The sequence below is a fragment of the Ascidia mentula genome, chromosome 1, assembly GCF_947561715.1.
Source record: "Ascidia mentula chromosome 1, kaAscMent1.1, whole genome shotgun sequence".
NCBI lineage: Eukaryota > Metazoa > Chordata > Ascidiacea > Phlebobranchia > Ascidiidae > Ascidia > Ascidia mentula.
The window spans coordinates 9,668,818-9,690,780 of NC_138566.1; the positions used below are offsets into that span (position 1 = coordinate 9,668,818).

Consider the following 21,963-nt stretch of genomic DNA (forward strand, 5'->3'; position numbering starts at 1 on the left):
ATCAATATAATGTTTTAGTTTAAAATACGGAAATATTATTTTAGACTTATGTTATCATCAGTTTCTATCTCGAAAGAGTAACATTAAAAAGACAAAAGCAAAGCTCAAAGTGGAATCTTGAATACAATTGACGAATTGCCAGATCAAAGGAGGCGATGATAAAAAATATCGCTGTTGTCTAACACATGTTACGAGTATTTAATGATTTTTTAACCTTTTGCTGTCGCACTCCAGCTCGCAACCCACGTTTCCGTTCCAAGTAACACGACAATTTTTGTGTCCGTATTTCGGATCCTCCAAAGGCGGACATATGTTGTCTGTGAAAATCAACGCCTCGATGTTAAATTGAGTAAGGTTGTATTTCGGTGCCAGGTCGAATCGGGCCAGCGACATATTGTGTTTTTTACCATAACTTTATGTTTTCTCAAAAAAATCACATTTTATGTATGTTTCAACGTCACAGTCAGTGCCTGTTCTCGCCAAAACGTTTTGTGATTTATTGGAAAAGCATTGAGTACCGTGTTTTTTGCTTTGTATGATGATAGATATAATTTCGCTGGTGGCATCACACAACAAAGTATAACTACATTACATTAAACCGCATTTTTATGTATGGATTTTATAAGTATGCATAGTCTGCGTCTTTTCGATATGATTGTGGCATCGTGTACTCGCCACACGACTGTAAGACTTCAAATACCAACCACGTTAAATTATTTGGGTTTTATCCCTACTTTGAACACTGACGGTGATTACGCAAGTCCTGCTGTTGCCGGTAGCATCACGTGCCACATACGTCACTTTTGTTTGTCCGAACGGCATGTCCATGAATCCCTGCGATCTGTTGACAAACACCGACCCTGCCAATAAGAACGGATTTTTAGAAATAATTTTTTATTTAATTTAAAAGGTGGAGTGGTTCGATGGGAGTCGTCTCTCATAGGTCAAAGTGCTGTATTTATTTCGCAACAAATTAGAAAATATCCCCTGCATTTTTTTGCAACAAACAACTGTTGAAGATTCAATGGTTTTGGCAAGTTTCAACTAATCCCTGGACTACCAAAACGATTGAGCTAAAACCTTTTACTTTTAATTTATGTTTTAATGTCACAACATATAATGTTACAACACTTAAAGCTTTCAAAACACGTGAACACAAACCCGAGTTATCAGAGAATGTCGGTTCTTCCCATGTTGCATGTCTTGCCGTAGTTTCATTATCAGATACAACGAACGGAAGAGGATCTTGGCATGTCTCAATGCGGGGTGGTGTGGTATCTGTGTTTACGTCAACAATTTTGATTAAAGCGAATAAAATGACGCACTGTACGAGCACTTACTCTTTGCAGGAGATTTGGCATAAATGGGAAACTACGTAAACGTTATTAAAGATGCCACGTTCTTTTCGTTTTTGAATTTTCGTTTTATTATCAGTATTGGCCAAGCAGTTACAAAGGCAATTATTCTTGAAACGGAAAACACTGAACACTTGGTGAAGCACTTGCTCCAACTTTGTGAAAAATACTCTGAAATTGCTCCTAAAATGGCGGGTAATTGGCAGCATCGGACAAGCGCCCGACCCATGTACCAAGAAGAAAACCTAATCGGGATTCGTGGGCAGGAAAAAAATGCTCCTAAAATGAATCCACCAACATACCTATAACAGAAATTGTAAAATTGCATTCATCTTCAAGTCCGCCGGAGTCGATCGCTCGATACAAAATAGTGTGGTCTCCGATGAAGAAGGAAGATGGCGGCGAAACAGCGGGAATCGCGTTTAAAGTCACCTTAATAAAATGTAATCAGTTTCAGGACGAAGAAGGTAAAAATATTGTGCGAATTACATGGCCCAGTTTTTGGTGTGCCAAAAATTGCAGCAATAATAATTAAGTGGGTAGGTGAAACTAAAAGGAAATCACTTTTTACTGGAATGCCAGACCCGATAACCGCTTCGGTTGCATATGTGACATTGTATGTCTTTGTTTGCAGTTTAATTGCATCTAGGGTCATTATGCAAAATGAAATTTTCGGCTTTTCGGTAACAGGGAATCAGGTAATAATCTCATACTTGGACGGAGTTATCACTTGGAACAGGAACGACCCAATCAACTTCTGTTGTAGTCAGCTGGGGGCTCGCCTCCACCTCGATGTCACCGGGACACATAAGTGTGGGTGCCTCGATATCTGCAAGGAAAGTGAAAATTACAACTCTCCAGCTCGTTGCAAGTTTAGCTGAATGGGTGGAGGTATAATTGTAAAGCAAAGAAATTCAATGCACGAAGATTTATTAACGGAATGCCATGAGGTAATCCTAGACGCAAAAACGCTTTTAGTTACAAAAATCCCAAATGAAAAAATTGTTATGTTTGGGAATAATATCTTCATTATCGTTATTAACTGTGTTGCTTTTTTGCGCAACAATGTGAATAATTTTACAGAAATCACATTAAAAAACAGCTCCATTTCGTACGTATTAGTTCAAAATATTCGCGAATGAGTAAAAGGTTTTCACTACAATAGATCTTAAGCATTAGTCTTACCTGCATGGTTAGCAGTTTATACGTAAGTCTGACCCAACATACCGACACATTTGGCGTTGGAAGTCTCCACGCTCCACCTGTTCATTTGGAAGCACGTCGTTTCGTTGAGTACGGTCAAGGCGAATCCTCTCGGACAGGTCATGGTGCAAGTGTGGCCGTAGGGCAAAGTTCCCCCGTTTATTACCACGCAATCTTCGGAAATGGAGCCGCCGACAGGAGCATTGGGAAACTCGCACAGAATTTCTATTGGACAAGTAAGCGAGTAGCTAACTTAAGGAGGAAATACCGCAACAGAGTGCACGTTATACTATATAGCTGGTACGTTAAGTAATCCATGCAACACGTAACTGAATTACAAGTCAAGCGCAAGCAAAAAATGCGTAGTTAACCAAAACCGTCAAAAACAAGACAGTGTCAACACCATCGGTTGGATAAATATGGAAGAAATTTACCGACCAATTGCAGTGGTAAAAACAAAGTTATTTTCTGCACCTTGACATTGTCCTGGTTCTCCATCCCACGTGGCATCAGCTTGGCAATAGACGTGAGTTGTACCCAGGTTTGCGAACCCCTCAGCACATGTGAACTGACACACGGTCTTATACGATAAGTCGACTTTGCTGCAGTTGAAGGTAGCGTGGGCGGGTTGCACCACAGCAGGGCAGTAGCGAACTGCAACAGTTTGATAGAGAGTTGTCGAGTTATTGACTGACCAAGATTTCTAATTCTAGGCAATTAAAAGACGTATGGGCATTTTTTTCGTGGGGGTTTTGGTAAAATAAAAGTTAACATTCGAAATCCGTAACGAAAGACGAGATTTTTCAAAATCTAAATTACAGTTCAGTCGAAATTTATCGCATGTTTTCGTATTCAAACGAATCGCATGAACACAGCATATATTCCAAAAACAGAAAATCTCGCAACATACTGTGCAACAACAACCTAAATCTTATTGGTACTTCGTGGCATATATTTTAGCGTGGAACAAGTAGCGACAGCTTTTCTAAATACCTTCGCTGTTATTTTTAATCAATTCAGCAAAAAAATCAACGTAATAGAGCCTTGGAATCTCATTTGAGCTGTTAGTTCACGAGAAGGTGCGGCCCATATTAAGCTTATCAAACTTAACCGCATTTACACGACAATCGTTCTCAGCACTTGACACTGGAGGCCAAATGCACACAATCGACGTTTATTGAAAGTGACAACCGTAAGGGTGGTGGCGACGATGCCTGGCGCCGTTTGGCACGAGCACGGAGGCAGTTTATTTTATGAGGTAATCGTTCGATGTTGTTGGCCTTACCCGCAGCCTGCGTGGGAAATGCGGTCTTTGGGGTTCGATCGAATGCAATAATCTCACGAAAACAGGCGACGCTTCTCGCCGCCCAGAGCCGGAACGCCACAATTAACATTCTAAACGCAACGCGACGTCGTCGTTTGCGGTTGCAATGTTTCCCCCGGAACGTGTGGCGGCGAACGTTGCCAGGACCCTGCTTTCGCCACAAACATGTGGGAAATTTGCGAATTACATTTTAGATGGGATTGTGGTCACGTGACTCATTCGTCTGCAATCGAATTGGAGGACACGCGCCATCTGGCCACCTGCGGTCTGTGACAGCTGTATTCAGTTTCAATTTATTTAAACCAATTGTATTTTGCAGTTGTTCGACGACTCCTAAACCCGTATAAAGTGGTTGAAAATCATTATTATAATCTACGAACCTATCATGTAAAATAATACCCAGTACGATGCTACCACGTTCGCAATATCTTCCGATGTTTGTTATTAAGCAACATTTAAGAGAGTTTGATTCGATTCTTTTGATGAAACAAATTGTCAAGGTCCACTAAAAGCCCCCCTTAAAAATCGAACCAACCAAAACTGCTTTGTTTTTAGTCAACCAAAATTTTATTTTTGTTCAACAAACTTCTGTCGCGGGAAAAGTTTACCTTGGCACCACGGAAATGCGAAATCAGAGCCGTCCGACGCCTCCCAGGCTCCAGTGATGGCGCACGACATACGGGCGGTGCCGACAAGGTCAAAGCCCTCGTCACATATGACGCCGCACCTGGATCCGTACCGGTTATCGCAATGTAATCCCTGAAAGCGGCCGTCAGTAGGAGCGGAGAGAGCTGGACAGCGAATCACGTCACACCTGTTTCCAACCTGTCAGTGATAGAGTGGGTCACGTGCCACTGGTAATACGACAAACAGACATTTCTTATTCAAAGGTTCGCAGTACCTATGTACATCGTACTCTACACACACATAGACACACACACACATCACACGATCAGTTTACTGATAAAAGCTTTCCTTAATGGAATCGCGATATGCAAGATCAAACGTCATACCTTCTCATACCCTTCGATACACAGACACTGATCAAAAGAGGAACTGCCGTTCACCGAAACCATGTTGGGATCGGGGCAAGGAGTGCATGACTCAGGACCTCCGGGAACCGGATGGGTTTTGTACGTTCCGATAGGACAGGCTGGAAAAAGAGACTTACAAAGTTTGTTTGGTTATGTTGCTTGTTAAAGCCAATTTTTTGTGCGATAACAATTTTAGGTGGTTAGGTGGCAATTTAAATCAAAATCCCGATTTTGATGTGAAAGGCAGTTTTGACGAAATCGTGTAAACAGAACAATAACAAGACATCACAGAAAAACAGAAAAGAAAAACTCACGCATGCATCCATCGGGCAGCAGACCAAACCCGAAATGTCCCGCGTCGCACACACACTCGTATATCCCGGTGGTGGTTCCACATCTGCATTTACCGAGCGAATGACAACAGTTTTCACCCGAGCAATACTTGTGGCAGTGAAGGTTGTCCTCTACAAGATAGTCTCCGCCCTCGGCATCTGAACAGAAAGGCGACAAAATTCACTATCGGTTAAAGCAGAATAATTCTGCAAGGTAATGCTTAAAATTCTTTCAGTCCCAGAATTTATTCAGAACTGTCCATAAACCAGCATGCGTAAAATGCACTCCTTCACAGCTTACATTTACGTAGAACTCCAACTAAACCGCGCATCTTATTGTGAGGTATGACCTTTATGTGCGTTTATAGGATTGTTCAATGTCTCTGTATACACAATGTACTACATGGGATCGGTTATTTCTAATGTTTAACCTCATTGCAAAAAAATGAAAATACAGGTTAAAACATTTTGGGTGAATAAAATTCCGCTAACTTGAATTGGGTTCACCGCTTTTACCAAAAATGTTGAGGACAAGGATAAGGAGCACTACTCTATAGGTTCTCTGACATAAAATACCAGCAATGTAATTCTGGCTAAGGCCATATTTCATTCGACAAAGTCGCCTTATCAAGGCCTATCTATATTGCAACATAACATGTAACTATCTGCCAACCGTGTCATTCCAGAAATGCGATCGGTAGCAAAAATTGCCCCCGATTTCGACTACGTAAGACCTAAGACGGGCCAAAAAGGTCGCATTGGACACCTTTGCGGGTAAAGGAAGCACCAGGTACGACTGAGACATTTCGCGGGCGTATTTTTGTGCTGCGAAATGTCGCAAAACTTCGCAGCGTGTGAAACGACTTCGCCAGTCGCGATTGCTTCCTCACCGCGGGCTGATTACTTGCTTTGACCCGCCCGACAACGGGCGCTGATTGGTCGAGCCTACGTAGCCGTGGTTACGCCGAGTCACGTAGCTTTGTGAAATCCCTGCCCTTTAAGGCGGCACAGTCAAAATTAATTGGGCATTTTGGCAGTGTATGCCCACGCATATAGTTTTGGGTCGAACAGACATAGGTCAAAGAAGCATAGATCCGGCGGACAATCCAGAACATCGACAGTTTGTCAGATAATTGGCATTGGAATTTGGCTCAAATCATAACCTGTCACATAATTGCCGTGGGGCCAAACACCGACCCCACAAGTTGAAATGGCAAAAAACAAGCGTTTTTAAAGGTCTTTCAAAAATATAGGTCAGACATTCTGCAGCCGTTTCACAGACAAAATATGTGGTTTACTTTTTGTCATTTAGTTAACATTTATACAACAAACAACTGTAAAAATAGCAGCCGTATAGACCAGTCTGTAGCTTTGGCAGCGAAAGAGTCCTGTCCCTGGGCAAGGGGTGTGCGTATTATCAACGTCAAGACAGCTCTTAATCCTGAATCCCGTCAACAAGCGATGCGCCCTTAGACCGCGAGCATTCGGGGGCCCAGCAGCCAAACCCTCTTAGGCGGCTGCGATTGATTGCGAGGGCAGAGCGGGTTGCTTTGCACAATCTGTTGTTCGAGGAACTGCTGACACCCAGTGATCTGCCAACAATCAAGTGGCAATTTCATCAGCAACACTTGTCAGCCCGGGGGGAAGATAACGCGCTCCGCTATCGAAATCGGAGGCCTTGAAACGGGATCCTGCACCAAATCAATCGATCTAGCTTGGGGCCTCGGCAGCCCCTTTGCAAATGCCTACTCTTGTCTAATTGCCGAACCATAAGGTTGGCACCGATAGGTGGGGACAAATGCATTAGGCCGCGTTCCCTGTTCGGGGCGGTTTGCCAACGGCAGTTGAACCGTCTGTCTGGATAGTCATACGGAACCGAAAAACAAATATGTCAGACATATAGAAATGGAAGGAGGGGGTAAAGCGGTAAGAGTTTTTTCTGCAGGAAAATTGTTCGCGGAAAATCAATGACCGCAAGTACCCTGGTATCCTGCCAATCGATCGGCGGCGGAAGTAAAGTAATTAACGATTTATGATGAATTGTATGGGGCCTATTCGCTCTGCCACAATTAGGTTTGTTATCGCCATTTGGATGCAAGCGAGTGCGGTAGAAATGGAACAGCATGTCGGTAAACAACCTACTTTCCACGTCCCGGAGTCAAAAAGTTGTTTTCGTTTTCTCGCAACCAAGTATCGGCGTCTGCGGTAGATAAAAGTTGATCTTGGCACGACGCGACACAAACTGTCAGTGCCGCGCATGAGACTTATTCCGCTCTCCTGTAGTTCCCAACGCACCAGGGAAGTCGGCATAGCGTAAACATCCCATTGTGACGAAATATACAACTTCGCGGCGTGTATTGGAGTCAGGAGCTACCATCGCGGCGTTGATCGGCAAAGAGAGGGTGCCTTATAAAGCAGCCTCGGTGAGCGGCACTTGCGAGTGAGGCGACTTAATTTCGCGGTGACTTCCGCATTGTTCGTGGGAAGAAACACACCGAACTGCTTGATTGCCGTCGACGAGACATGATCAGTGAGGTCGGCGACCACAGAACGTTTTTCAGGCGTTTCCGCCGCGCGTTGGAAGCTTCGCTCTTGAAAAAAATCTGTTCCATTCTATAGCTTTACTTCTATATCGCGTCGCTTTAATGAAGATAGTAGCAGATATGTTGAAAAGCGGTTATAAAAGTAGCGATGCGGAGGTGATGGAGGCCGTGTTTTCGCGAACCGCAGCATGAGACGAAAAGCAGAATTATCGCGGGCAAAAACGTCGAAGAATCGTTTAAAACGCAGGAAAAATAGGCAGGGCGGATTAACACAATCAATATGTTGTTGCATTATAAATGAGAATAGACCGCTTGATGGAAATACGTCGACTTTTGTTTGTCCTAATGATCTTAAGGTTAAATTGAATTGATTTGAGCAAAATCTACGCTAGTTGTAAACTTTCGATTAAAAACAACTCCGCCGATGCAAATGGCATACATGGCTAGGCACCGCCGCTTCGAAGACTCGACAAATATAGTAATATAGTAGGCTTCTTGGCAGGAAACTGACGAAGGCGGAGGTTTTGAAAATATCAAAGAATCGAAACGTGTTTGTCGGTCGTACCACCCGCTTATAGGTCCAGTGTTTCAAATTAACTGATGAGGCATACCACACGGGGTTGTGCGAGACACAAGTCGAGAGAGTGTTGAATCACGGGGTTACAGCAAGAGGCCAAGTTCGTCCGTGCATCTGCGCATACCCACGTGATCAATTGGGAAAACTTGTTTTGAACGGCAGACACGGAGGGAAAAAGCAGATAGCGAGGGTCGATAGATATAAAGGGGAAAGGTTCTCCTGCTGTGGTGGGAGATATGAGATGAGAACGCGGATTGGTTGGAACAGTCACATGCCGAAAGAGGCGCCTCTACATTTGCTATTTTACTGAACTGCAGATTTAAATATTTAAAGCAATGTTGATTGAATTGTAATCCGCATACAGTGGATGGAATTATGAAGCTTTGTTTTCAACTAAGTTTCTTATGAGGGAAATGTAAGTGACAATCAATGTTTCAGAAAAACATTTTCTAGCTCAGGTGCGTCAACGCTTTGCGTTTCTTATATAGTTGATTCGCAAGCGGGTGTATCTTTGCACCGCGTATAAAGGACAAGAGATGGGCATCCGGAGACAGGCAACGAGAATATTTTTGACTGTCAGGGTCAATTGCTTCAAATGTAAATTTCAATCATGCATTGCTTTGCCAGCACAAAATTATCCAAAAAAACGTTTCCCCAGCGTTAAGTTTATTGGCAACAATAAACAAATCTGTGCAATTTGAAACAAAATCCTGATCACGTTCTGACGTGCGCGTGCCGGAAAGTGACGCAAGACGAAATGACGCGGCAAGGGAGTATTTTTGCAACGGAACTGCCGATGGCCGCCAATAAGGTAACCGACGCCGTGGCAGTGGCAATGGAACCCGATATTTTGGATTACGACGCCAGGATGGTGCCCTTTGGCAATTCGGCCTGGATTGCGTGTGAAGTCATCCACTTGACGTGTGTGATCGTGGCGTTGTACTTACTGTACGCCTTGCTCCACTATCGCGCCCTGAAGATGATGCACCCAAGGATTGCTGGTAAGTGATAAAATCCCATATAAGGCACCACATGAATGGATGCATTTGATTGTCGTTAGCTTTGGCGAACTAACATATAGCAACTGTGTAGGTTTGGGCGACAAATGTACGCCTCTGTTTGAATATACGCCCAACTTTAATATACGTTTAATCGGGATTTGTCACCAAACAGCTTTTTCATAACACCGAGAAACAAAATCGGTGTACAAAAAACATCATTAGCAAAAGTAAAGAATTCGAAACACGGGATCCCAGTTGAATTTCTGTAATGTTCGGGATTGCTTTTTCTTGCCTTAGTCTCAGACACGTGCTGTGGTACCTCTGCAAGCTATACTATAGACATGAACCCACAATAAATTCTGATCGATTTTCGCAGAGCGCCACCGGAAAGGCGGGGTGTGGCTCGAGAATCTTTGCATTATCGCCATTCTTTTCGCTCTGGTGAGATTTGCCATTAATCAAGCTCTTCTCTTTACCGGATTTATGTCCGGATCGCGATGTTCGGTCCTCATCAACGTCAGCATCGCAATGTATTTCGTGACCGTCCATCCGATATATCTCTTCCTGTGGGTTCGCCAGGTAATACTGCGACAGTCGGCTTAGATATCTCACCCCATAATGTAATGGTTGTATGAAAATGCATAATTCCGTAACAAGAAAGTTCGCAGATATTGATATGTAAACTGCGTTACAAGGTCGATTTTTAGCTGAGAAAAGCAGTCATAAAGAAATTGGAAGTTGTTTGTTTAAAACCATAGGTTTGAATTCCGATCAATAATATTTCTATTACTTGTCTTAAACAAACGAATGCTGGATTTTGCATTGCGATTGCGAATGGAATTATATTGAATTGTTTGTATGACGCAGCGCATCTTCTACGCGAACCGAGCCCTGAAGCACCTCTACAGCAAGACGGTACGCTTCCTCAGCTGGGCGGCGCTGTTGTGCTTCATCTCCGTCACCATCGTGTCGATGGTAATATTCGTGGTTGACCCGCAAAACAGCGCCAGCGGACGGGTGTGCCATTACTCGTTGCTGGAAGGCAAAACTGACGAAGAAAAATATTCAAACGGGTCCCTGCCAGAAGGAGACGGAGGCCGACGTCAGGGGGTGATTGTGAATACCCTGGCGGGTCTTTTGGGAGGGGGAATTCAGGTACAAGAGATTGTTGCAATGATGCGCGATTTTAGGAACTGACCGAGCCGCTTAATTAATCACTGACTTTTTGGTGATCACAGACTGGAAAATATTATGTAAAAGTGCCATAGGTTTTGTAAAGGCTCGAAAAACAAAGACATACAACGAAAACCTTTAGCACTTGACTTGTGTCACAAATATAAACATTAGTTCTTACATCGACGTTGTTTGATAATTTTTGCATTGTCCATCCGTAATATAAGATTGATCACCCAAAACGGTTTCTGACAAAAAATAAGTTAATGTTAGTAACTTCCATTTGTAGATGTCCTTCCTGGCCTTGTTCCTCTACCCGATCATGGATAACAAGCTCCGCGCTGTAAGATCCAAGCACCTGCGTAGCGGGAGTGTGGGCTTACTAACCCTCATAAGAAGATCCTTCGTGCTGGCCGGCCTGTGCATCTTCTCGGACGTGGCCATCGCCCTGCTGGTAAAAACCGTCTACAACAGTTTCCCGAGTGCGGCGTTCGCACCGCTCGCAATGTACGACATCAATCTTATCATCAACATAATTTGCATCATAATGACGTTCCGACGGTGGCGGGTGATGTTGTTTCCATGGCTTTACACCGATACGTGCCGAGGCCTCTTCGACTGGTTGGGCAATTGTTCGCGTCGAATAAGACCGGGAACATCGGGCGTTTACGACATCAACAAACCGCGCCCGCCTATACGCCGCCTCTTTTCCGTCGAAAGTACGTCAAACATGGAGCGAAGTGCCGTGAGTTCGATTCGCTACAAGGCCAACAGACGTGAGGCGACTCAGGCGATCCAGGTTGTCCCCAATCCCGTTCCCGACGTATTGCTGCCAATGATGGAAAGCCACGTGTGCGTGGAGCGCCCTCCGGAGAAAGAGACGTGGTATACGGAGTCTCTGCTCGCCAACTTGAATCAAAACATCGACCAAGACCTGCAGAATTATTCAGACAGCGTTTTGCAAATTGCCCGTCCGGAGTTTGAACGCAAGCGCTCCTCGTCGTTGGTGATACAGACCTCCCGCAGTGAATCATTTAAACAGACGAACGCCAAGGTGGCGGCAACGCTGTTGGCCAAGTCCAAGTTGTGGATTTTCGACGGCAAGCACCTGTGACGCGGGGAGCTGTTTTTGGAGCCGGACGTGCAATCATAGTAAAATGGTCTTTCTTCACCAAGTGCGGCGAGTGCCAGGGAGAGATGCGGGGGCTGATGGCGCAATTGATCAGCTCGTTTCCGCATCTTATATCGTTCAAACGGTGGCATTTGGATCGCGAATACAACAGCGGTAACTCGAAGCCAATCAACAGAAGTTAGCAAAACTGCGAAGTTTCTCACACAGCTTCTGCCAGCACATAAATAGGAACGACGATTGAAGTATCGACTTTAAAGAAAACCGCTACCGCTCGGTTTACGCAAATTGTTTTTCAAATAGTCCCGTACTTCAAACCAAAGTGCAGCGAATGCCCTCTGTGCGATCGAATTGCGACCGTTGACGACGTAGTGTTATCTTTTCTTATCAGTGACGTTTTTCGTGCACAAATAAAGAAATTACATGTATCTTTCTGCTTTCACAAGAAACAATGAATCATTGAAAAAATAGGATATGACGGAAAGGAAAGACTTAAACACAAGGAAGTTAAATGACCAAGTTGTGGTAATAAGGTGTTATTACCGCTTTATATAAATACTAAGGGCAATAATCCCATAGGGAACTGTCACTGGGCCGTGCAGTGAGTGGCGATTGATAATAATGGAACCATTGTTTTGTTGGAGGAAATGGCACAGCGAACGCAACAAGTCATATAGTTTGTCTGTTTTGACGTGTTGGCGGAAGTTGTGCGCCAAGTTAGTTACAGTGACATTTGTGTTTACCAAACTTTTAATGCAAGCAGCAAGCAGTTTAAAACGTGTATATAGAGGTATGCAAATATAGAGGTACATCTATAAAGGCATGCAAATTGATTCATAAGTGTTACACTATTTTGAATAAGGAACTTGTGGAGCAAGCTTGATAATGGATGTCTTGAATAAGAATTATATTCTAGTAAGCTTTGCATAAAGACGAGATTGTTTTGTAGAACAGTTGGTTCTGTATTTTGTTATTGTGGCAGATCAACCTAATGTTGCGCAAATCAATTTGAAAAGGGGGGATTGTCGCGCGGATTTCCGTTTTGCCAGTAAATACCTATATAAATCATTGCCAATGGTGCGTGCATGCGTGTGTGTGTGTCTGTCATGCAGAGAGTTCGTCAAAATAAACGCACCGACGTTTGAGTGAGAATTTCTCACTATTTCCACCTTATTTATCCGTTAGAGCGATATAATGAATTTAACTATATAGCGCAATGAAGCTAAAAACTCGAAACACAAGACGTTTAAATCAGTATTAAAGCTAAACCTGCCTTATTAGACGTTATCTATTTTGTATGTACCTCTAACGTCAATGTTGAATTCTTGCTCTCAGCAACACACTTTGATTGTGTTGTTGGGGCAGAACCAAAGCAGGGCTACTTTAATTGTAGTTGCATTTCAGTTTAATCTTGCAAAGCATGTTGAAGAAATAAGCGACAACTTTAATTTCGAAACAAAACCGATCATTCAGCATGAACTGAGAAAACGTAACATGCCAGAAATTCCATTATTTGACAGCGGTTTAACCTCATGTAATGTCTTGAAAAATGTAAATCCGACATTTTTGGCAATCGAACTTCAATAGTCACATGAGAGTCGAGCTAATTATATATAATTTCCACAAATCAGTACTTAAACATCAGGACGGCAATGAATCGTAATCTTCCGATGTGTTTTTGGCAATATCTCTCCAGTGTTTTAATCAGTAAGAATAATTAAGTGCCGACTGCAAGAAAGGCCACGCTATGTGTTCGAAAGTATCGATACTATTGCTACGTCACAGGTCACAAAGAAATCAACTATATCCCGTAATTGGAGTTCCGATACACCAAATTGCAATTATTTTCAATTGACCGCAACTTCATGTCACTAGAAAAAACATATATTTTAGTGATGCACCGAAACAGCTGTTTTTATATTCGGCCGAAACCGAATATTCGGTTTGCCGAATTAATTCGGCCGAAAAAACCGAAACTAATTTTGGTATCCATCTCTTTAAACGCAATAAATTTAAACAAATCATATACTGGATTAGATCTTATCCTATCATACAGCCTTTTTTGGCGCTCGAAGAATAACCTCGTCTTCTGTACCAAATGCTTAAAGTTGATTTTTATCATTTCTGTGAAAGTCAGCAAATGAAACGAACATATTCGTACAGTGTAAACAATGATTTTAACCTTTTCGAAACTTCGCGTATCAGCGTTATATGCAGTAAAAAAGTTTCGGTTTCGGCCGAATTTTGCAGAAATATTCGGCCGAAACCGAATAATTGCGAAAACCTTAGTTTCGGCCGAATAAATTCGGCAAACCGAACTTTCGGTGCACCCCTAATATATTTTACACAGCACATAGTTCTTCGAAAACAGGAAAATCAGCAAACTTTTAGGGCGTTATGACCATCCCCACTATAAACCTGGAGAATATTCAAATGAAACAAACCACTGTTTCGGCAAAAAAAACGCGTTGTATTATACATTCGAGGAACAGCTGTTAACTCTAACCGCCTCGGGAGATTAACTTGTTGTCCAAAGTAGGCGAAAGGTTTTTTGGCGCTGCGTGTTTTGCTCGCGCCAATTCGTTTCTCACTAATCACGTGTAAGAACCAGCAATGTTTTTGTGCTTGTGGCTACGTCATCGCCGTGACGCACAACTGCGACGGGCATTTCTCTCAATGAATGGATCGGTTAGGCGAGAGCGAAAAAATATCTGTCTAACTGCCACAAATATTGTGAGAATTACAACGCCAGTCAGCCACAGGAATAGCATTTATTCGGTGAAGAGCAGAAAAGAGTGTTTAGGCAAACGTTTTGATATCTACAACAAGGTTTTCATCTGTTGGTTACTGTCGGCATTTCTACTTTACGGAGTGATTATACAACATGGTAGGAGTTGGAGTAGAGAAAGACGACGTGATGAACGCGACAAGGTATTTACCGGAAGAATACAACAACTCCGTCGTCGTGAACTTGGCCGTTTGCGCGGCCTGCTTGATTGTAGAATCTTACCTCATCGTGAGGTTATTCTACACTGAGCACCGAAAACTGGCGAAAAAGCGAAGTAAGCGACGGGCGTACGACGCCAGTTTAAGACTGAGGGAGAAACAGAGGCAGAAGAAAATATCGCCATCAGAAATCGGACGATACTTTAAGGAGCTGCGCGAAAATTCGACCGAACATTCGGGGTCGAAATTCCGACATAGGGACAACACCGCCCAAACTAAGATTAAACGTTGTATGTCCAAGTTGTGCATTCTGGCGCCAGCACTTAACGTCACCAGCAACTGTCTGGTCATCGCAAAACTTTCAGGAATGCTGTACGCTCAGACAAACGGTCTGCCACAAGATTCGGTGCTTTGTAGCACTTGGCTTGTATTTTTTATTTATTTGACACACAGTCTGTCAATTACCGGCGGTTACATGTTTTTGTGGCTCCGCCAGTGGTTGTTCTATAGCAACCCGGCTGTAAACATGATCATCTACAGCCCAATGTTAATATGGATCAGTCGGTTAGCGGGAGTTATTTTGGTGATTGTAAGCGTGTTGTTTCCAGTTGCACCCGCTGTAAACTACGCTCTCAACGGGTTGTTCTCCGTATGCTGGCCGTTGCTTTTATCCGAACTGCAACGCTGGGCGGATGTATTGCCGCCCATTCAGATCTACCTGATGTTTTTCTTCCAGGTGCTTTTGCTCGGACTTTTCGTTTATCCATTCGTGAAGCGCGAACTACGCAGGTACAGGGAGATAAAGAGAAATTCCAGCGCAGGGACGGGCGCAAATATTCCACCAAGCAATACAACACAGCTGAAACCTGAATACTGTACGACACCTCCCGCAGGTTGTCAGATGAATGGAAGTGTGGTAGATACAAATGAGGGCGATCGACAGATACGGGCCACAAGTGCGGAAAGGAAGAACGCGTTTGAATGTGGTGTCAACCCTTCCATGGACGTAGGAGAAATCAAAGTTGCGTCAGGGACCATTCAGTACATGCGACACCCCAGCTCCTCGTCGGTTGAAAACAACAGCAGATGCAGTGAGGTGGTTTCAGTCGACAATCAAACAAAACCGCAAAAACAGACAACGTCAACCCACCCGAATGTCACCCAGCAGAGCAACGCTGTCATGATGGACGAGGAAGCCCAGGAGACCGCGGCCGTTAGACGAGCTGTTGTGTCTGTGGTTATATATATATCAACCGCGATCGGCTTTGTGCTGACGAGCGCAATTGTGCAAAGCGACCTCTTTGTCACCAGCCTCGTGACGCAGAATGCCTTCACTATGGTGGGAAACTACTGCATCGTGCTTACCTACGCAACATGGTTCAAAATCTTCTTCGGCAAATGCGCCTCGAAGAAATGTTCTCCATGAGACTTAGGCTTGAACTCCTTGTTTTGTACAAACTAAATGTCTTTCACTTAATTGTGTTTGTGCTATATGTGCGAAATTTTGTGGTGTATTTTTCAACAGCGATGCGACTATATTTTGCCAAATGCTTTTGATAATAAACAAAATACCTGCTGCGTGCGATGGGGGTATACGCGTGACGGGGATAACGGAAGCAATGCGTTTCAAAATTACATAAATGCATCAAAAGGCCTGTCAACAGTTACGTGGTGTTACACACGAGCTGAATTTAACCATAACATCCGACCCATGCCTGGAGTAAAAGGGAAATCCATACTTGAAAGTATCCACGCGCATGTTGGCAGACACTATGATATTGCTCAAGGGTTGTTTTTGTCACTTTTTGCTAGAAATTGGAGCTGGACCGGTGTCTGTGTCGAATGCATATCATGTAAAAAGCCGCGCATAACTCGTCTGTAAACCCGCCCGGCTCCTGATGTTAACGGTTATGTAAAAAAGTTCCCAGGGTCTGTTGTCATATTTGGCGCAGTTCTACTATAAGTATGTGGCTTCTATGCAGATTAGTCGCCAGTAATCATAACTGATAATAAAGATTAATATGCCACAAATTTACCGCTAACAAGTACGTGTGGTCGATTACAGTTTAGGTACTAATTTGGAGAGTCTACATTGTAGGTCGATATCCTAACAAATAAGTGCGTTAATGCCGTCTTTTTTTCTTTTACTGGGTGTTACTGTGTACTCGTTGCTCACAAATTAGGGATGTTGTTAAAATGATATAATGCAAACGTGGGCATTCATTTTAACTCCGTGTTTACGCTTTTGAAGCAGGAAACGTGCTAATAAGCATCCGCTACGTCTCGATCGAAGGGTCAAACGTCACCAATCCTGTTTGTTTTGTATGTTTTTCTGCGCTTACTCGCGTCCCGAGGATAGCTGCAAAGTGGGACAGTTTTTCAAGATAAATGAAACACTCGGATCCGTAAATTGAAAATCGATTTCTGACGTCGTTGTGACGTATGTGCTGAAAAACTGTTGTCGAAAATGGCTTTTAGAAGTGAGTTTACGTGTTTGGCAATTAGTGATTCATTGCAAGTTACGTTTCAGGGTGCCTGGTTTTCCCCTGCGCACCAGGGCGGAAGTTTGAATCAAGTCCTGCATGCAAAGTTAGAGTTAAACTTTGTTCAGAATAATGTTTCAGCATTGTAACTCAAGTTGTAATTTGATGTCAGCAATTAAAGCGTTAAGAAAGTGGGTGGCATTTGAGTATTGCATAGCATAAAAAAAACGAATTTCACTCGGGGTTACATGCCATTCTATTTTAACAAAGACGTATTGTCGTCCAAAGATGTCAAGAGAAACGCTTAAAAACAACGTCTTTGAAAATACGTCAGTTTTTGTGTGTCGCGTTTCGTAAAGGGGGGAGTGCGATACGCGGTCATAAAAGCTTGGATCTACTGGGAGAAATTCTAAACGCTTGATCAATAGAAACCTATATAGGTATTGGTATATAAACATTTAAGTCTTTTTGACTTCTGAATCTAACACATTATGATGACTTTCAAGTTTTCCTCTCAAGTGAAAACGGCAGCGTATGAAACTGCGTAAACATTGGGCTTTAAATTACGTCACAATTCGAACAGGAAACAGAAGGGAGCAATAACTTTCTTTCGGTTGCGCAGTAGAGTTGGTCGAATGCCTAGTGACGCATCTTGTGGCAATTCCCACGACGGCTGTCACGCCATTCGTTTGAAGTGCCATTTGATTTTGCTCCAAACTGGTTTTCAATCACGGCTGTTGCCATTCGGGGACAGGGATTTTCAATCACTACTATCTACGTTATATGCTACGTTATCTTTATGGGCACTGCAGCAACTCGCTTCGTTGTGAGATTTGTCAATGCGCAGTAAATTCATTTCCTTTTTTTTTCCTCTGTGCAGACTGTTCATGGGCAATGAAGGCAAATGAGTTCGCCGCTGCTTTTGCAAATTTTATGAACAGAAATAACAATAGCTGCGTATATCATCGCGTCAGATGATGTGATGTCTCACAACACGCCACACGTGCGGACAAAACAAAGCACAATATAAAGCCCATCTGCGTCACCTTTAATTGCACCAAAATGAGTCACTAAACCCATCAAGGGACTGCAACGCTGTGGTTTTATGGACACCCGCTCACAACACTGTTGTGTATCTTTCAGGCAGTCACTGTGAAAGTAGGTGTATTTCTGTAATAGAGAAATGTTGGAATTTTGACCATGACCGAAGCAAGCACGACTGAAAATATCAACGTGACGGAGCCCTTGCTCGGTTCCGTGCAGAAATTTGTGGAAAATGGGCACAGCTTGTGGATTGCCTGCCAGGTAGTAACCGTGGTTTGCTCGCTGTTTGACATTTACTTCATCATATGCCTTTCGCTGCATTGGCGGAGGGAGTGGCGATCGCCGTTGAAGAGCTATTTCAGTAAAAGCGCGCGCGCCAAGAACGACTCCCAGTGGGGAAGTACCGCGTCGCGAATTGCTAACAGTCGCAGGAACACGGGCGCGGATACTTTTGCCCAAAACCTGCCTGCAAGGCGTCCAAAAACGCGAGAAAATGTGTATAGAAAATGGATGCTATTATTAGGACTTGGGGCGTCGACTTCGGCCTTGGTTAAGTGCCTCGTGGACCAAGTGAAGTTCTTCTACGCCTGGGACTCGCGCTCCGACGACGCCTGCGAAGTCATCAATGACGTAACCGAGGTTGGATTGTACGGATCGACGATGGTGTGTGTGTATGCTTTCCTGTGGGTGCGGCAGTGGATGTTCTACCATAACCCGGCGGTAAAAAACCTCATCTACCGCAAGCATTTAATCCGCTTCAGTCGATTTCTCCCGGCAGTGATCCTGACGCTCCTTCTCGTGCTCTCGGTTTTTCATCTCATCCCGATCAAGTACAAAGCGGATACGTCACTCGGGACCCAATACCTCGGCTGTGTCGCTGTTTACGACATCGCAAACACGCACGAAGCGCTGCCGATATTTTTCTACATCGCGCTCACGTCGACGTTCCAACTTTCGCTGTTGGGTTTGTTTCTTTATCCGCTTGTGAGACGCAAGATCGACGCTTACCGGCTCGGTCAAGTCACCTGCCCTTCACCTAGCCTGTCTCTCCACTCAAGGAAAGCAAGTGCATTACGAGCGTCCATCCCAGACATGACGCGAGGATCGTGTGACAACTTCTTGGCTCCGCCCACACAAAATTTGCAGAAACCCGCCTCGTCGCCAACGGCGGTAAGCGAAAGTTTTATATGATTTATTGGTTGTATCTAACTGCTATGAATATAAATGTAAAAAAACATTTTAAATTTAAAAGCATTTTTTGATAACTTTTTCGAAAAAAGTCACGTTGATACTGTTTTTGTTCTGACTTGATAAATGCGGTTGAAGCATTGTACTTTGCTATTTGGACACTTGGTTTTATGCCACGAATTTAACGCACCTTAACGTTTTAGGTAAACAGCACCGCGGATTGTTCCCCCTCGCGTTTAAGCACGAAAAAAATCGGTGCTCCTTATAGGTGGCTAAAAACCCGACTCTCCAACACCGAAAAAATCGACAGGAAACAAACGGACGTAATTCCGAGCCCCAGCGACCGACAGAATAATCTCCGATTAAAAACTAGCGCGTGCACCATTAGCAAGGGCATGGAAAGATCGGTGATAAGAGCAAGTATTTGGACGACCATGTGTATTCTGACCGACGTGACGATGGTGACTGTCGCTTTGCTGTACGGGCCCGGGACACCTCTACTGTTTATCAGCACAATGAACAACTTCAACATCGTCGTGAATCAGCTGTGCTTGATTGCAACGTACAGCAGATGGAAGGAAATTCTTCTGCCTTTGTGTACGAGGTCCAAGGTCGGCACAAGTGCGCCAAAAAGAATGGAGAGGAGTTCTATTGCGCCACCAACTAGCGATGCATCTCCCGGTTCAAGACGAAATGAGAAACAGATCGAAAGTTGGTCACGCCATGGGACGAGCCCTTCAAGGTTTACTTTTGACGAAAACTTTGAGAGCGTTGGCGAAAACCCAGTTAGTCACTCTATGACGTCAGAACCTGGAAGTCCAGCATTTACCGAAAGAAATTCGTTTCACACAAAAAGGGGTTCGCTGTAAAGCTGTGTAGGTGTTAATTTTGTCGAAGGACTTAGTTTTTATAAATGTGCTTTTGTAAGTTTCATTGCTGATATTAACACTGTCTTTTGAATTATCGTCATGAAATTAGAGCAATACACTATTTTAGATTGTTTTATAAATGAACCACGGTGAAGTCGTGTTGGAGGAAGTTTGCATCATGTAAGCAAGGTAGATCTGACTAATTAGTGACTGATGTCTGACAACAGGAGTGACGTTTTAACAGTCGCCCCTACGTCGCAGCAAAACTGGAACTATCAAATCCGTTTGTGAGTAGCATGTAACACGGTGCGTATCCTAGTAACGATGAATCACTAGTTTTCATATGGCTTAACACAAGGTACACTGAGAAACTGGTGATTCATAAAGAACATCTCTATGACGGATGGATAGCAGAAAAATGATTATCACATTTACACTCTACATGTTAATTTGACGCCACTTTAGCGCCACCACGTGTCCAATATACTTCGTACCATACAACACTATTTGTCGGCAAAATATTAATACGTCTTTGAAAATACCAGGTTTCACAATTTAGTTAACTTATGCACATTTTAGGAAATTTGTCACTTGATTTGGATTATGATAAAACTACAACACACCTGCATGTAGAGCTCTTCGCGCAACAGCCTCAAATTCAGCAAAACTGTCCAAGACGTACACGTGGTCCGGTTTCGGGTTAGATGCAATGTTGTTTAATTCCTCCACATTTCCGGACGCAACGCCAAACGTGAAAATTTCTATACCTGTGACATATAACTTACTCTGTTAGCCTGCCACGCAACTTTGAGGCCACTACTTTCCTTATTTGCCCAAAGCGCGCGACCGTAAACCAAACGCATTTACAGAAGTGACTTTTGCTCGTATTTTTAAATTCCCATGGCCTCTATAAAGCAGGTGGCTTTGCTGTGTTACCTTCGCGACGCAATCTTTGTGCGACTGTTATCGGATCCCCGCCGTTTGAACGACCGTCTGTAATCAGCAGCACAACCTTCTTAGAATCAGTTCGTGCAGATTCCAGAACAATCTACAAAAACAAATAATGTCATGCCAATTACATCTACTGGCATTGTCAATATGGAATATTGCCTTCCTAACTGTGATAAATGCAATGACGCAATCGCTCGTAACACGAACAATCTTGTTTTGAAGTCGATTCAGTTGTGATAATATTGCCACAAATCTTCTACCTCGAAAAGTGAATTAATTCATATCTACTCACCCTTGCCTTCGTCAAACCTCCAAGAGTGTAAGTCGATCCACTCCTGAGGAAAATATACAACTTTGGTCAACAAGTATTTCACGCTGTTCCGCTCGTTGTCAGTCAACGCGACTATTGCGACAAGTCATTAGACAATCAATGATTGTTACGTCAAAAATTCATTCTTTTATTTATCCTCTATTACCAAATACAAGCTTCTAGGGTTGCCACATCCGCCATTTTAAGTGGTTTGTCGTTGTGCATGATAAGTTTATCTTGGGCATTTTTGTCACATTTCGCTTAACACTTTTAGCTACTTGCGGTTTTCCTTTAACTCTAATTTGTACACTGAATCACACTTACGCATAAGTTATAGCTGGCAATGCGGTTCCAAGCAGGGAGCATTTGTGTTCGTGGATGTTGCCTACGCTTACTTGATCAACCCAAACCTTTGCGTTGTCAGCAAAAGTGATGACAGCAACTCTGGTGGTGTCCAGAGAGACCGGAATCCCACTGACAAACCGAGCTACGAAACTAATC

The 21,963-nt window shown here is 43.5% G+C and overlaps 4 protein-coding genes across 4 annotated transcripts in view; 3 read left to right on the forward strand and 1 right to left on the reverse strand.

The window, feature by feature from the left end:
- The window catches only part of LOC145909746 (uncharacterized), a 76,248-nt gene that overhangs the window by 53,485 nt on the left and 800 nt on the right, over positions 1 to 21,963 (reverse strand). The window contains exons 4-17 of the mRNA XM_082997127.1: positions 21,787 to 21,962; positions 21,445 to 21,487; positions 21,138 to 21,249; positions 20,825 to 20,968; positions 5,231 to 5,407; positions 4,896 to 5,035; positions 4,491 to 4,707; positions 3,033 to 3,212; positions 2,583 to 2,783; positions 2,069 to 2,184; positions 1,658 to 1,787; positions 1,162 to 1,278; positions 735 to 860; positions 215 to 317 (exon numbers count right to left, since the gene is read on the reverse strand). Of these exons, the coding sequence (XP_082853253.1) occupies positions 215 to 317; positions 735 to 860; positions 1,162 to 1,278; positions 1,658 to 1,787; positions 2,069 to 2,184; positions 2,583 to 2,783; positions 3,033 to 3,212; positions 4,491 to 4,707; positions 4,896 to 5,035; positions 5,231 to 5,407; positions 20,825 to 20,968; positions 21,138 to 21,249; positions 21,445 to 21,487; positions 21,787 to 21,962 (1,982 nt within the window). The remainder of the gene's footprint in view (positions 1 to 214; positions 318 to 734; positions 861 to 1,161; positions 1,279 to 1,657; positions 1,788 to 2,068; positions 2,185 to 2,582; positions 2,784 to 3,032; positions 3,213 to 4,490; positions 4,708 to 4,895; positions 5,036 to 5,230; positions 5,408 to 20,824; positions 20,969 to 21,137; positions 21,250 to 21,444; positions 21,488 to 21,786; position 21,963) is intronic.
- Positions 9,002 to 12,091, forward strand: LOC145915801 (uncharacterized). The gene is made up of 4 exons (XM_083002754.1): positions 9,002 to 9,369; positions 9,746 to 9,948; positions 10,237 to 10,524; positions 10,832 to 12,091. The coding sequence occupies exons 1-4, from the start codon at positions 9,126 to 9,128 to the stop codon at positions 11,654 to 11,656; spliced, it is 1,560 nt and encodes a 519-aa protein (XP_082858880.1). The 5' UTR covers positions 9,002 to 9,125; the 3' UTR covers positions 11,657 to 12,091.
- LOC145915817 (uncharacterized) lies at positions 14,411 to 16,192 on the forward strand. Its single transcript, XM_083002755.1, has one exon. The coding sequence runs from the start codon at positions 14,556 to 14,558 to the stop codon at positions 16,041 to 16,043; it is 1,488 nt and encodes a 495-aa protein (XP_082858881.1). The 5' UTR covers positions 14,411 to 14,555; the 3' UTR covers positions 16,044 to 16,192.
- On the forward strand, positions 18,287 to 20,305 carry LOC145915785 (uncharacterized). The gene is made up of 2 exons (XM_083002753.1): positions 18,287 to 19,314; positions 19,536 to 20,305. The coding sequence occupies exons 1-2, from the start codon at positions 18,301 to 18,303 to the stop codon at positions 20,199 to 20,201; spliced, it is 1,680 nt and encodes a 559-aa protein (XP_082858879.1). The 5' UTR covers positions 18,287 to 18,300; the 3' UTR covers positions 20,202 to 20,305.

Bases quoted from the DNA above. Each gene is read 5' to 3' on its own strand.
- LOC145915801 (XM_083002754.1), top strand. From the start codon at position 9,126: ATGACGCGGCAAGGGAGTATTTTTGCAACGGAACTGCCGATGGCCGCC. The intron at 9,949-10,236 runs GTAATACTGCGA...TGTATGACGCAG, and splicing joins TCTTCCTGTGGGTTCGCCAG to CGCATCTTCTACGCGAACCG. The intron at 10,525-10,831 runs GTACAAGAGATT...TTCCATTTGTAG, and splicing joins TTTTGGGAGGGGGAATTCAG to ATGTCCTTCCTGGCCTTGTT.
- LOC145915817 (XM_083002755.1), top strand. From the start codon at position 14,556: ATGGTAGGAGTTGGAGTAGAGAAAGACGACGTGATGAACGCGACAAGG.
- LOC145915785 (XM_083002753.1), top strand. From the start codon at position 18,301: ATGACCGAAGCAAGCACGACTGAAAATATCAACGTGACGGAGCCCTTG. The intron at 19,315-19,535 runs GTAAGCGAAAGT...TTAACGTTTTAG, and splicing joins CCGCCTCGTCGCCAACGGCG to GTAAACAGCACCGCGGATTG.